The 14,972-nt window shown below is 40.2% G+C and overlaps 1 protein-coding gene across 1 annotated transcript in view; it reads left to right on the top strand.

The window, feature by feature from the left end:
- Positions 1 to 9,059, top strand: part of ngfra (nerve growth factor receptor a (TNFR superfamily, member 16)) — a 29,050-nt gene extending 19,991 nt beyond the window's left edge. Inside the window, exons 4-6 of the mRNA XM_054608142.1 lie at positions 960 to 1,197; positions 2,267 to 2,475; positions 8,378 to 9,059. Of these exons, the coding sequence (XP_054464117.1) occupies positions 960 to 1,197; positions 2,267 to 2,475; positions 8,378 to 8,430 (500 nt within the window). The 3' untranslated portion in view covers positions 8,431 to 9,059. The remainder of the gene's footprint in view (positions 1 to 959; positions 1,198 to 2,266; positions 2,476 to 8,377) is intronic.
- Positions 9,060 to 14,972: the final 5,913 nt, after the last annotated feature.

Here is a 14,972-nt window from a genome sequence, read left to right as displayed (position 1 = left end):
CAAACAAACTCTCAGAGAACATATGAAAGTGTCTCGTCATGATAGGTTTTTTTTTTTTTTTCTATGGATGGCAATGTTGATGTGTTGGTCCATCATTTGGTCCAGACGCATATCTCAACCACTACTGGGTGGATAACATTCATGGTCACCCAGAGAATGAATCCCAAGAACCTTTCTGATCCTCTGACTTCTCCTTCAGTGAGAGAAGGAGGTCGACATTGAACATGAATTATCATAACATTCAGTACAGACTGTCATGTTCCTGAAGATGAATGAACTGTAAATACTTTGGTGATCCCTTGAATTTTAATCTAGCCCCATCACCACGTCATCAATGTCCGTCATTAATGCTAATTTCCATATGTCGCAAATGCTAGCACACTAAACTAAAATAGCAAACATGGTTAATATTACAGCTGCTTAAAAAACCATTACTCAAGTACTGTACTTAAGGAGAATTTTGAGACACTTCTACTTAAATTGAGTATTTCCATTTACTCCACTTTATTTATGTGATAACTTAAGAGACTTAGCAGATTCAGATTAATATTTTTAAAACATAATCACAAGCTACCCAGCAGTATATAAAGTAACAAAAACTAGCCTGACCTTTACCAGCTGCAATAATGAAAAGTAATGAACACGCATCAATAAGTATCATTAATTACAATATACAAAACTCTGAAATGGGCCATTCTGCATAATTGGTCCTTTTGTTTCCTGGTACCATTTTTGAAAGCAGAACTTTACTTGTAACAGAGTATTTCTACTATATTGCTACTATGAAATAAAGTAAGAAAATAGTTATTCTTCCACCACTGTAAACACCATTATTAGCATGCTGATGTTAGCATTAAGCTCAAAGCACTACTTTAGTCAAGCACTGCCTCACAGAGCTGCTAGCATGACTGCAGACCAAAGTTTGTTTTCTCATGGATGCTCCCTTTTCTCCCACACAGATCCTCTCCTCCCAACATATTTCTCTCCCACCTCCGACATGGGCCCGTCTCCACCCTCCTTCACCAATTACTTCCTCCCCGATGGCTCGGACAGCCCGTTGCCCGGAGAGACGACAACGTCCAGCGCCGGCTCTCCACGCTTCCTAGGCCATGGGCTCAACGAAAACCTCATCCCCATCTACTGCTCCATCCTGGCCGCCGTGGTGGTTGGCCTTGTGGCCTACATCGTTTTTAAGAGGTCAGTTGGTAGAAAAATAACTAGATAAGAACTTTCTGTTCGCTGCTTTGTGGTTAAAGACATTAACACAATTGGGCTTTTGACGCTCATGCACAATAAAATCTAGGACAAAGAGGGGGATGGAGAAAGTGGTCTGGTGGGTGGTGTTGGATAGTGACAGATGTTGCCCTGGGCGAAAAAATTTTAGTAAGGTGCCTGTTGAAATATTCAGATCTGTGATGGTCAAAGAGCTTTTGACCCACTTCTAAAGAATCACTCGAATGTACCACAATGAGTTTTTCACAAACAACAAAAAAAGAAGGTCAGAACACTTAATGCATTACAGAGGTCACACACACACAAACACATTAATGAGGACATGCAACCACACATGCATGCACTCAGACAGTGCAGACTGATACAAACCAGGCTGAAAGGAGTCTGAAACAAGTCAACAAGCTCATTACTGGCATTGATTGTTTTCAAAGTGCCGACCAAGGTTTATCAGCAGAGTCACGCACACATCTGGCTCATAATCCTCGTGCAATTGTCGTCATGCAGAAAACAGACAATTTATGTGAATTTCTTTAACACACTATATTTGATAAGTAAACAATTGGAGGTGTTAACTGCACAGTATCACTCAATACCTCATGAACATTTTAATCATTGATATGTGAGCCATTGATCTTCTAAAGAGAAGCATTAGTAAAGAATTGTTAAGCTGTTTTTAATGTCTTATTATAGTTTTCTATTCACAGACAAATTACGATATATTGTTGAAATTTACAGAAATTTCTGAAATGGTGGGTTCTTGATTACAGATTGAGGCAGACAAAAGCATCTTCCTCGTTTCTAGCAGGCAACTGTTTTATTATTAAAAGGTTTTATTTTCCTTGACATTAGCTCTGAATATCTGAACAATTTAAAACAATTTAAAAAAGTTTTCTCTTATAAGTTGTTGCTTCATAGCTCATAATTGCTGTAAATTGAACGACAAATAGGATCACACAACTGCATCATATCGAGCGGATAGTTATCTTCCTCTGACGTGCCACTTTTCTTCCTCTGACATGCCACTTTTCCACAGGTGGAACAGCTGCAAGCAGAACAAGCAGGCAGCTAACAACCGAGCGGCTACAAACAACCAGATGGTGACGCCGGAGGGAGAGAAGCTACACAGCGACAGCGGCATCTCGGTGGACAGTCAGAGTCTGCAGGAGCAGCAGCAGCAGCAGCAGCAGGCCCAGGCTGAAGTCCAGGCTCAGCCTTCACACTCACGCACACAGGAACAGATTGGTAAGCGGAATATTATATATTAATATTATATAATAATATATGTGTGAATATTTTCATGAGAATGCATAAGGGCAGGAGGACAATCCAATATTATTGTAGTGCATTAGGTTTAGTGGTGTGCAATAATTTGCTTTGGGTTTTGTCTGATGTAATGACAAACACTTTACAATTCAATCATCTCATCTCATTTTATTTATAGTACAAACTTGCCTCAATGGATAAGGAAAAACTCCCCAAAAACGTAAAGGTTGAATTCCAGTTAAATTGTTGTCTTGCAAACGTGCTATTTTGTGAATATGCAACTACTGCCTCAGTAGTAAACATATAATTGAATTCACACATGTCTCTAAAAGTCACCAAAAAGTGAACATCATGAGCTTCTTAAAGACAGGTGTTAAGGCGGGGCTGTTTTATTGGATAACATTAGATTGTACAGGTGTACCTCATAAAGTGGCCATTTAGTTTTTATTTTTGGTGGAAAAATATAAAAAATGATATTGTGATATGGATTTCAGTCAGATCACCCAGTCCTTCTCAACATATTTGAACCTAATATCTGTTATAGCAGATGTTATAGTTTTGTTCAGCGCGATTCCTGTTCCCAGCCCACAACTTTATATTCACCACAGAAACTCTACCTTAACAAAAGACACTCATCCAAGTCTAAGTACATTCCTCCTTCACACCGTGATGTCATTATTGATTACATCAGGCTACACTGCTGAGATTCTACTTGTAGTGTTTTTCTAGCAGTGTGCAAACCTTTTCCTCAGGGCAACACATTACTGGGGACTGCGATCAAGCACAATATATCACCTCGGAGCAGGATTCCCATCTAGCAGCCGAGAGCAGCCAAATCATACATGCATGATATATTAAACTGCAGGAATGTAGAGATTATGATTTAGGGAGCCGGAAGTAACATGAATGTAAGGCGGGTACTGAACGTTAGTTTGGATGTATGCCTTCTATTTACAAATGCTGAGATATACCATCAACATGAGGCTGAAGAATCCAGTGCTGACAGATGTTTGACACAGTTTCTATATTAGTGTACAGAGCATTTCAAAACTGTAAGGAAACCGAGCAACTTCATATGTTTGATCTATATCTGCCTTTGCTTTTCTCACTACTCCTCTTTATCTATATTTGTCTCTCTTTGACTCATTAAGTATTTTGGGTGTATGTCTGTGGGACCGACTTTGCGATGTATTCTTGCAAGCCAGACAAAATCTAAAAGGATATGTGAGATTAACTCGATAGATAACGTCTGGCTAGGAAGGGTGAAAACTGCATAATGCACTTTCTGATCTATTATAAAGCAATTTACTCTGAGTTTAATTTACTTCTTTCAGCACAGTGCATTAGGAGAGAAAAAACTGACTGTTTATATTTATTGCTTTTCAGAGTCAGTATGTGTTTTGCCAATATTCCAATCTCTTGTGAATAATCATATATTTGTATTCAAAGCATACAATTCTTTTTTATTTTCTCAAATCCCACAAAAGAAAGATCAAAACCAACTTCTACTAAAGGTCTTTCAGAAAATAGGTCACAAATATATACTTTAATTTGACAAAAAAAGACGAGTTAGTTACTTAAAACAGATGCGAACTGTAGTTTTTAGAAAAAGTTACTTAAACAGTAGGAAACAAAGCATTTTGTTGGGGACTATTTCCAGCTACGGATTAATACACATTTGGTGCAATAATATTTATGGCAGCAGGATGGTGTATGTGGGATTGACTCAAAAACTAGTTTTTCATATTTTTTGAACAATGGGGTTCTATTGAGGAAACATCAGGTTTTGGCTACGAAGACAATACGTGTTATTCTGATCAATTTATTGTTTTGGTCTTTTCATGGGATTTGTTGCCTTAAAAAAACAAAGAATAACACCAGCATCGTCTTATAAACTGTTGCAACTTAAACAAAAAGGGGAAAGAAATGGGTAAATGATATATATTTCATACCTATTAGCATCACTCACACTGAGTACCAACAAATACGAAAAGAGGCAGAGTGTATCGCGTGGCGTCTGCACAGATACAAAAAGAGGATAACCTTTTAAAGCTCGGAGAATAAAAGCGAACGTGGCAAGAATCAGATGTGACCCCGGAGCAGTCTACCTTCCTTCAATACTCAAATAACACTCACATTAAAAAGATGAAACTGGCGCTCTCACTCGATCTATACACATCAACCTGAGAGGCTTTTTACCTGAAGAAGAAGTCTCAAGTTCGGTCATGATCTTGTTATTCATTCAGTCATTCATGCTTTTATCCCAGACATTCTTTCTAAAGATCTCTCATGTTTCCTTCCTAGTCTTAATGTGAATTATACTAAAACCTAAATATATTTATACAGGGATAATAATGTGCTAACAAGCCACACAGTTGATAAATCCTCCCTCGAACAATCCAGATGATGGTGTCTTTTCTGGGATACCCATTACATTCTAATGAGGCATGAGAAAATAATATTTCGTTTTTTGGGTTTCGTTTGAGTTCCTCTTTCCATTTTTCCATTCAAACAAATGCAAACCCTTCTGCACGTCTAAGAAAAGAAGGAATTTCTTTTGGAGGAACAAATAGCCATCGGTTCAGTGAGAGGATGACTGCCTTGTTAACCCTGTCGCCTCTCTTACTGATTGGCTCATTAGCAGGTGTTACGAGACGGGATCCGGGCCTGGTCTCGCTGCCTTTCAAAATCTGATCCAGCGCCAGCATTTAGCACGTGCTAATTGGCATTAGCACTACCCATGGGAGCGGAAGCCATTGAAAAGGCAGCAAAAGCTCTCATGCTGGGGTTCCGTTGGTTCTTCCTCAACCAACTGGTTCTGATAAAACACGCTAGAGGCTGAGAATATGCACAATAAACCCACGATAATCGCCGGGGGGTTTCCTGTTTCCAATGAACCATATTTTACTGCCCGGCTAAAATAATAGGAACCCATCCAGTCAAAACAAGTCAAATAAGCCTTTTAAAAGGAGAAATAGAGCAATGAAAATGTCCCGTGTTTTGACTGACAACTTCCAGAGAGGGTATTCCCTGCATGAGTCACTGGTGAGGGGGTGGGAGCTCCGACATGAAGGGTGCTCGGCCTCATTTCGGTCTGCTCATCTCCATTAAAAAGAACCGTCTGTCTGTGCAGCACCCCTCCCTGCCTGCTTCCCCCACTGGATCGTGCATATTGAATGTGTTTAACATTTAAAACTCTATTTAGACTCCAAGCCCTCACTCACATCGCAAAGCCGTGCATGTCCTGAGTTTGACCCACAGTCTACACAAAATGGAGTCAAGGAAATATCAGCTAAACAACCAACTGAAGGAGGGTTATTGCAGAAATCCTAATTTTGACAAAGAAGGGGTACAAATTTATAACTTAACTTTACAACTGACTGAAGATCTTGCAACAGAAGCTGGCATGCAGTCTTGAATACACCAGATAAAGAGTAAAAATCAGTAGTTTGGTCTTAATCTGAAAGCTACGAGGAAATAAAATCATATAGTATATATGTATGTAGCATTTCTTGTTGGAAAGTTACAGCCAAAGTTACAGATGTCCTAATCATGTTAATCGCCCTTATGCTTTACAATCTGCCGAATCGGATCAAATATTCATTTTCCTTCTATTTTAGATCATTGTGCAGCTACATAGTGCATACTTAACAGTAAACGTACATCATATGAGTAAAGCATTTACTATATTTGACAGCAGAAGAAGAAAATATATGAAAAAAATACATGGAGGCATTTGGGGAGTAGATAAAAGATGTTAATCTTTGCTTGTTCACAGATCTGACAAATGTAACTCAAACAGAGACGAGCACAGACAAAAATAAATATATACATCTCTATGTTTTAATTAACAAAACTAACTTTGTCAGAAAATACTGTGTTCATTTAGGATCTCACCAATCATTGTAGAAGCTAATTGAGAAAATACTTAAGGGCCTCTAAGACCAAACATTATTTTCCTAAATATCCTAAACAGTTATGCAAATTGACAGCGAGTGAAATGGGGCTGTGGTGGGTAAGTAGAGGTGACCTTTACGTGTCGGTGCCCAGAGGGCTATTGATTTATAATCTGAACATGGAATTTGGGGTTTAAATGTTTAAAAGTAATAAAATAAGTTGTGCATGGAAGCGCTGTCCCCAGCAAGCGATAAGTAAAGTAACAAAACAAGTAATATGTTTTTCAAATTATTAAAACAATCCCAATGTCTGTTAATTTTCCCCTGGGAGTTCTTGTGATTACCAAGAAGTCATCTCAAATTCAATCCCAATCAGCAAATTTGTACGCTTTTATCTGGGCTTAGGGTCCAATCAGGATTTGCCTGAATGGGCTGATTAAAAAAGAAAGGAAGAGAGGAAGAAGTCGGTCACAAGGCTTTGCTGCGAGTTCACATTTCAGAAGAGACAGCTTGTATTGATTCTGGGAATGAGGTCGTACTGAAAACATCGGGCAGCCACGTGGTCACTATTATCAGCACTGCGATGTATGTAGCACTGAGGAAGAAGAGCAGGTGCAAGCCGCTGTGCGATTGCCTGAACTTGTGTGTGCATTACAGATGGCCGCGCACTGGCAATCACCAGTGTGCTGCTCTTTGTCTGCTGATGCCTGTGGAGTGTCTGTGTCAACAGGAAGCAAGAGAGAGGAGTGCTATGGACTGTGGCCGTCACTGGACAGAATCTATCCGGATATAAACAGTGGGCACAGAGGCAGCGCATAGTAATTCAAGTGCAATTTATACCACGACAATGTGTGGAAGAAAAATATGTTTTTTTAGGAAGGGAAAAGGAAAGAAAACACCAGGAGGAGGAGGGGGGGGTATGACGTTATGAGTCCACAAAAGAATCCCCCCTCTCTTAAAGCGTTAAATAAACCCTCTTGTACGACACTCCCCTGGCACAACGATGCATTGATGAAGACGAGAAAACACCCAGCGGACTCGGGGGTCCTCTCAGGAACGCCTCTGCATTCCCGGGGCGTTCCCATGGTTTCACTCAATTGACAGCAGGTTAAGAGGTTTGTGGGAAAAGAGAGCATTTGTCTCCTCATCCTCATCCGGCTAATGACTCCGGTTTAGCAGGTTCAGATGAGTGAGTGACACCACAGGGCCCCCTGCAGGGAAAAAAGTGTGACTATCAGGGGGTTTAGAGTTTCTCCATGCAGAGGCTTAATATACGTATTTGGATGGATAGGAAGTTATTATCTTTGTGGGCAGGGATTCTAATGAAAATTATTCAGAAGCTATTCAAGGTGCCCTTAATCAGAGGACTTATCATTTACTAAAGAGGAGCTGCTCAGTTGGAAACAGAAAAAGACTGTGCTGGTACAAGTGAGAATATGCACAATTGTGTGAGTAAGAAAAAGGTCCATGCATAGAAATATAGTGCAAGAGGAACAATTCAACATGGCTGGATGGTCAGAGCGGCGGCCATTTTTAGGTGTAAAGCTTCCATTGCAAAGCACCGTGACCGTTGTAGTGGGCTAACTTGAGTATAGACCGTCTCACTGAGGTTTTTGCAGTAATGATCAAACACCCAATGGAGTACCACGAAGCATTGAGAGAGGCGTCTAATGTGCACTTTCTCTGTTGCCTTGCAGATAAAGAGGAATTGATAATTGCTGGATTTACCTGTTCGATATTTCCATTGATATGTCATCAAATTTTCTGAAAACACTGTGTGGTCACCATAACAACTAACAACAATCGCCATTTTCTTTTGAATTAGTCTAATGACCACGGCAAACAGCTCAATCTGCATTCTACTCGGCCCCTATTTCTATGGGTTCATTATAAAAAACGTACCCACCGCTGGTTTAAATCTCACCACACATCACCCACGTCCTCTTCCAGAGCCTGACTTATTTCTTTTTACTTTCTCTCCACAGTGGTGAGGGTGGATGGCGGCCCCCAGCCGGACACGCCTCCCCCTGAAGTCTGAGGAGGAGAAGGAAGAAGAGGAGGCGTAAGACCTGAAGACAGGGAGAGGAGAGTGAAGACTTGAACCGTGGACCAAAAAAGAAAGCCTTTTGGAGGGGAGGGGGATTCACATCTGAAGTGACCACAGAACAAAGACTTGTATGGACCCCCCCCAGCACCTTTGGGCCACAATGTGACTCTTCATCCCTGCTTATAGAGTTCAACTCTATCGATCAGCGTGTGCCTGGACACGACCTCTACGGCGATATCAACCTCTATCTGTACCAACGTCGCTGCAGATACATAATCATAGATATATGCCAGTGCATCTCGTATTAACGGACTATTCCAGTATCTAATATCGACACGATTCTCCCTAACTGCCAATTTAGTTTTCAGCGTTACATTTCCACCATTAATTCCATAATCACTAGCCGTGAAATATATGTACCCGAAAGGTAAATAGGCAGAAAGGTTCCTCATCATCTCCTCTTTCTTTTCCCTTTTGAATCAGAAGGGACCTTCCTCCTCATCTTCCTCTGTGGCGTCCAACTCTCAGATAATCCTCCGTCTCTCTCCAGAGGATTCACTCTATTAGCCCCCCGCCGTCATCTGCGATACAGAAAAAAAGCAGTGGGTGAGCCGTGCGTCACTCACTTCTTCTGAAGTTCATTGTTCTTTTATATCGCTGAAACCACAGACACATTTCATAGCATGATGTCTTATAAAATGTTTGCGTCACTGTTCTGAGGTTGGCTGCACCGACTGATACATGTGACTCACATTTCGGGAAGAAAGGTAAATTGCTGTGCAGCCTGCTCGGTAATCACCTACTTTTTTTCTTCTTCCTGCGCTCATCATCATAGACCCCTTCGCAGCGACTCCGAGGATTGTGTTTCAATAATTTCATGCTTATAATGTAACACGGCCCAATGTTTGTCTCCTGTTTGTGTGCATCACTTTCATTTCATGGCTTGAGTTACACGGCTGATTCAGCAGGGTGCCTTCACGCTGCTCTATGGAGCCTGGATGTGCATCATGAGAAAAAAACATCTCTGTACTGTAATCTGGACTGTGGAGCTCTGCTGACTCACTGCGATGATGTCTGAGGGGGAAGAGAAGCCGTTTAGTGACGTCAACAGTCAGCCGGTATAGAGAGCTGCTCCTTAAACAGATGCTTAAATGAATTCGGTACTGAAAAAAAAAATGTGCAAAAAAGGAATACCCATCTGTCATTCTTTACGCTCACTGAGGGGAAAACAGGGACACTCCTCACTATCCTCAGCTCACTGACCTCTACACACTCACTCCTACAGTCTTGCGTACAGCTCTGTCTGCGTGATAGAGCCTGATAAACAGCGTTGAGGCGCTAATGCATCGTCTGCGGCGATCATGTCAACATGGGGGGGGCCCATTAGAGGAAGAGTCCCGGCAGGCAGGTAGTAATTACCTCAGGGTTTCAGCTTCATTTACCCTCTGCTTCGGCTCGGCTCGGCTCAGCCACTACTCCTCGGGATTAACGCTGCGGACAACCGTGGGGCAATGTAGCCCTCTATGAAGCCTCAGCATGACATTACGGATCCCTTATCCAAGTACGAGGCCACTGACATTTACTGTATCGCCATGGCGATATAAAAAGCACTTAGTCGCAAGGCAGGGTGGCACTTTTTTATCACCACTTTTATGCTGCCTCCCTCCCGCTGCTTGCAGTAACTGTAAAGTTAACATAGATAGAGATCTTGTAAAAGGAGTATACTGTAGTTCGACTGCACTGCTTTAGTGTCCATTCCGACAGGGGAACATACTTTTCTCAGGGTCCCTCTAGTTGTGGTGGCGACTCAGAGAAGATTAACAGACCTGTAGGGGATTTCTTTAAATAACCTGTTGATTTAGGAGGGAGTAGGTAGGCAGGCAGGTACAGGTATGAAGCAGCTGTTGTGAAGAAAATAGAACAATGTAGAAAGATAAGGGTAGATATGCTTATAAGCAGATTTCAACATGATTCAGACACTGATGACTTTAACTCTCTTTCTCAGACTTTGATCAAAAGATGAATAAAATGGTCATATCCCATATAGTAAATATAAAGTGACTGCCAGCAGCTGGTTAGCTTAGCATAGCGTAGCACAAAGACTGGAAACAGCTAGCATAGTTACCTTGAAAATGGACTGATTAACATTACATTTAGTTTGTTTAATATAAAAACACGAGAGCAAAACAGACAAGGTATCAATCTTGTCATGTTACACTGGTAAAGAAAGCAAATACCTGTTCAAACTATTGCTTTAAAGAAGAAACGAGATGTGTTCACTTGTCAGCAGAACTTGTAGAGTTTAGCGAGCAATAGATGGATAAGAAATGTCATGAAGACAGAGAAAGTGAGTCATTCGATCCTGTGTGATGCTGCATGGATCGGTCACATGGTCACCAACATCTCAAGTCAATTAAACAACGCTGCTGTTCTCTTGCTCACAGCCCCTCAGTTGATGTGGGCATGTAATGTGGACATGTGACCCCCCCACACACACACACACACAAACACAGAACAACTGTATGATTCATTCCTCTGCTGAGAGAGCTGGTGTGATTCATCCGGATCCTAGCTGTGGACGCTTACGTTAAAGCAGACGCCGCTACAGTTTTAGTGACCCGAGTGTTGATTCAAAGAAAAGAAACTCCTCGACTCCGTCACGCCGTGAGGTCAGATCGACCCTCGAGCAGCCCACTCATCTACCCTGAACCGACGTATTCTCTTTCTCCTGCAACTTGTGAAGCGAGACACACAATATAAGAATGTACAACCCGAATATAAACAGAAATATGCAAGACACATCTAAGGATAAGGTTTAAGTTTGCCCTCACTCTGTTGTTGTACATTTGTCTTTACGTTGTCCTGTTGCTTTGTATTATGAATAGTATTACCCTTTTTGGAGTCAGTATTTTTTCTAACAGATATGTTATTTTGTAGCACTTATTAAAAGTAATAGGAATGCACTCAAAGAGTGCCACAGTTCAAGTGCCTGTGTACAGTGTCAGGTGTCTTTAAGTTCAGGAGTTTTGACTATATATTCTTTTGCAGTTTTTTCCACTTATTTTATGATTTAATGTGTATTTCTAATGAAGGTTTTTAGTAAGTCAGATGAACTTTGGAGACTCAAGAAAACTGTATAAAACCTGGCACCAATATAAAGAGACTTATACACATAGGTTGCCAATGAAGACATGCTGTATGTTAACATGCTATGAATACTGGCAACTAATAGGGTCATGTAGCATTACAAAAACCTACACATGTCACCTGAGACTTCTGCTCTAAAACTCACATATGCTATTAGTCAATAGAAATAAATCAGCTCTACTGTGCAGAGGTTTTGCATGTACAGTAAGTTTCATCATGTACCTCCATTTCAGAGGCTAGCAGACATGTAATCTGCCGTAACATGAACTCTATGGGGAGGTTCACTGTGATATCGTTACAAAGTTGATACAGATGGATCAGGACCTGCTCCCCGAAAAGTTGAATGTCACCTGTATTTACCTACTAATGTAAAATGCATTGTGTAAATGTGAATTTCTTAGAGTTGATACTATGAAATGTAAAAAACTAAACAAAAATGTGTGCAAATGAAATGAGCATCTATAATACAATAAACAGGGATGTCATTGCATTATGTGTCCATTTTGTCTTTATAGTTCAACTGAGACTGATGTTAAATGTGTTAAAGGAATGATTCAACATCAGTGGTGGAAGTATTCAGAAGTGAAAGTACTATTAATGCACTGTGAAAATATTCCACTACAAGTTAAAGTCGTGCATTCAAAACCGTACTAAATTAAAAATATTTAAGTGTTAAGCAGAATTAACTTAAAGTATCAGTATGAAGAACTCTGTGTACAGTAAAATGTCCCCTGTCAGTGTTTTACTAATATATGATTTTTTAATCAATATCTTTGATGCATTAATGTGTATGCTGCATTTTACAACATTTGGGCTTTTTTAATAGTTTATTAAGCACATCTGGTGATATGTGGTTTTAACTGGGAAGGAAGGGGATGAAAAATTGTAATGTGTAATAGAAAGTCCAGTATTTGTCTCTGAGATGTAGAAGAGTAGAAGTAGGAAGCTGCATAAATTGGAAATAGTCAAGTAAAGTACAAGTAACAAAACTTTGTACGCAACTACAGTACTTTGCTGTTCAACATTTTGGGCATTTTGCTTACTCACTTTCTTGCTAGATGAGTTAGATGAGAAGATCGATACTCTTGCGTCCGTTGAGTAAATATGAAGCAACAGCCAACAACCAGTTGGCTTAGCTTAGCATAAAGACTGGAAACAGCTCCTCTAAAGTTCACTTATAAACACATTATGTTTCATGTGTTTAACCTCTAAATAAACTCTAAAATAAAAGAGTAAAATCATTTTTTCTCAGTTTTACGGGCCAGACTATTTCTTGGCCAGGACTATTGCCTTACGGTGTTGCAACTTGTTTCATGGCAATCTTACAGTGAAGACAAGACAAGAAAAAATCCAGCACATAAATGCCAAATTACATGTTTTTTTACTTTGTTAATTTGTATCTATCTACTCTTTTATGTCTCGGCAACAGAGCATATCAATTTATTTCCCAAAAACTAAATTCCTATAATTCCTTTTCTTTATTTCAAGATTGGGTTTGGATACATGAAGACATCATAGGAGGGTAAGAGAAACTTCTCAGAGAACTTGTAATCCCGAGATAAAACTTTGAAATTATTCTAATTTTTCCCAACGTTGACTGTAAAGACCTAAAAATCTCTCAAGAAAATCTCCACAATCCGTCACCCACACTTGATGTTCGGCTATAGAAATGCACTTTTAGTTTTTTTCCCCCCTTTTCACAAAAACACCCAAAAGCATTTGTGAAAATTACCTCAAGAAAATGAAAATAAAATGCTGAAACCAGAAAGTATGGCGTGTCAGACCGGCAGCCAAACCACAGTCGAAAGCAGCACCATATGTGTTGTTACCCTGCAGCCTTATCACCACTTGATCCCATTCTGGGATCCAACAGGGTTTTTCCTCTTGCTACATGTCAGAGATGAATCCTCAGTGATAAAATCCTCCAGAGTAACAGAAAGCACACAAGAGGAGGGAAGTCACGATAGACAGCACCATTTTGGGGAAAAACACTACAGTTAGATATAGTAAAATAGTACTTCAATTTTTACTTCACTGATTTTGTGGACAAGTCAGTTTTGAAAAACAAAACAAAATCAGCAGTGTGAAATGTCTCTGTTCAGCTTTTCTTTCTCCTTCACTGGTTTCTATATGAAGGCCTGAATGCAGAGAACCACACTGAGATTGGGGTGACAGATAGACTGCAGAATTTTAATTTGATCAGCAGGGAGCACTTATATGGAGACACTAATCAAAGTACGTTTTTCCTTCTGTCAGGTTTAATCAAGACTGCAAGAAAGCCGAAAAGGCCTGAAAAAAAAGAAGTCTGAAATAGATAAAAGGAAACAGGCATGCCCATTGTGGAAAAAGCAAAGACACATTCAAATATGCTCGGGGCGTAACACAACTCACCCCACAAAGAAACGTGACCTTCGGCTAAAATAAGATGAATGTCTATGGTGCTGTTGTGGCGCTCATTTGTTAATAGATGCTTTTATTAGCCATTTAAAATCAATAAATTGATGCTCGATTCAGTCTAGTAGTCAAAGTAAGACACTATCAAAGTTACATGAACCAACCAAAACATTGCCAAGAGGGTTGACAGCCACCATCAGCAGGAACTGCTGCTCTGATATTTACACGGTGCCTCATTGTGTCTGATTGTTTCACAGCCCAAAGACAGAAACACAGGAAGACATTTTCAAATAAATACTCTATAAATAAAAATCTATCTTTCGAGTGTCAAATACTCAGGTTGGAATGGTGGCTCTATAGAGTTTTTGGCTTGCCCTTCAAGGATCACTACAGTTGTATTCATCTTACATCAAAGCAAAGAAAGATGCTGTCTTCTCAATAGAAAACAACATCATTGGTCATTGTACGAAAGCCTGAAATCAACATGTTTACATTCACCTGATAAAACCTTTTCTGGTCGAGCAAAGACGGAAGTAGCACGATAACACTGCAGAACCTCCCCTGGATGGATGGATGGACGGGTAACAAAGTATCTGACTTTGACATGTGCAACATCTGTTCCCATCCTGTCTTGAATTAAAACACTTTGCACACGTCACTCTTTATCTGCCACAAGGGTTCAGCCATGATCATGGTCATTCTCTGGAGCAAGATACAAGCCTTTTTTTTGCCTACATGCCATATTTGATACTCAAAAGACAGATATTTGGTGAAGTATTCCTTCAGGACCAAACCTTATTCCAGTTCTACTATAAAATTAACTTTATGTTCTCCAACCCTACAGTATCTGAGTTCATATGGGCTGTTATTAGTTCTTCCTACCCGTCCTTTTTCCTCTTGGAAATAACTGAAGTGACCACAGGGAGGATGGAGAAATAGTTATATCCCCAGTGACAGGAAGTGCCAGGATTAATGGGAAATGTGGCTCTCAT

Source organism: Anoplopoma fimbria, chromosome 11, assembly GCF_027596085.1.
Source record: "Anoplopoma fimbria isolate UVic2021 breed Golden Eagle Sablefish chromosome 11, Afim_UVic_2022, whole genome shotgun sequence".
Lineage (NCBI taxonomy): Eukaryota > Metazoa > Chordata > Actinopteri > Perciformes > Anoplopomatidae > Anoplopoma > Anoplopoma fimbria.
This window is presented reverse-complemented; position numbering and strand designations above follow the sequence as displayed.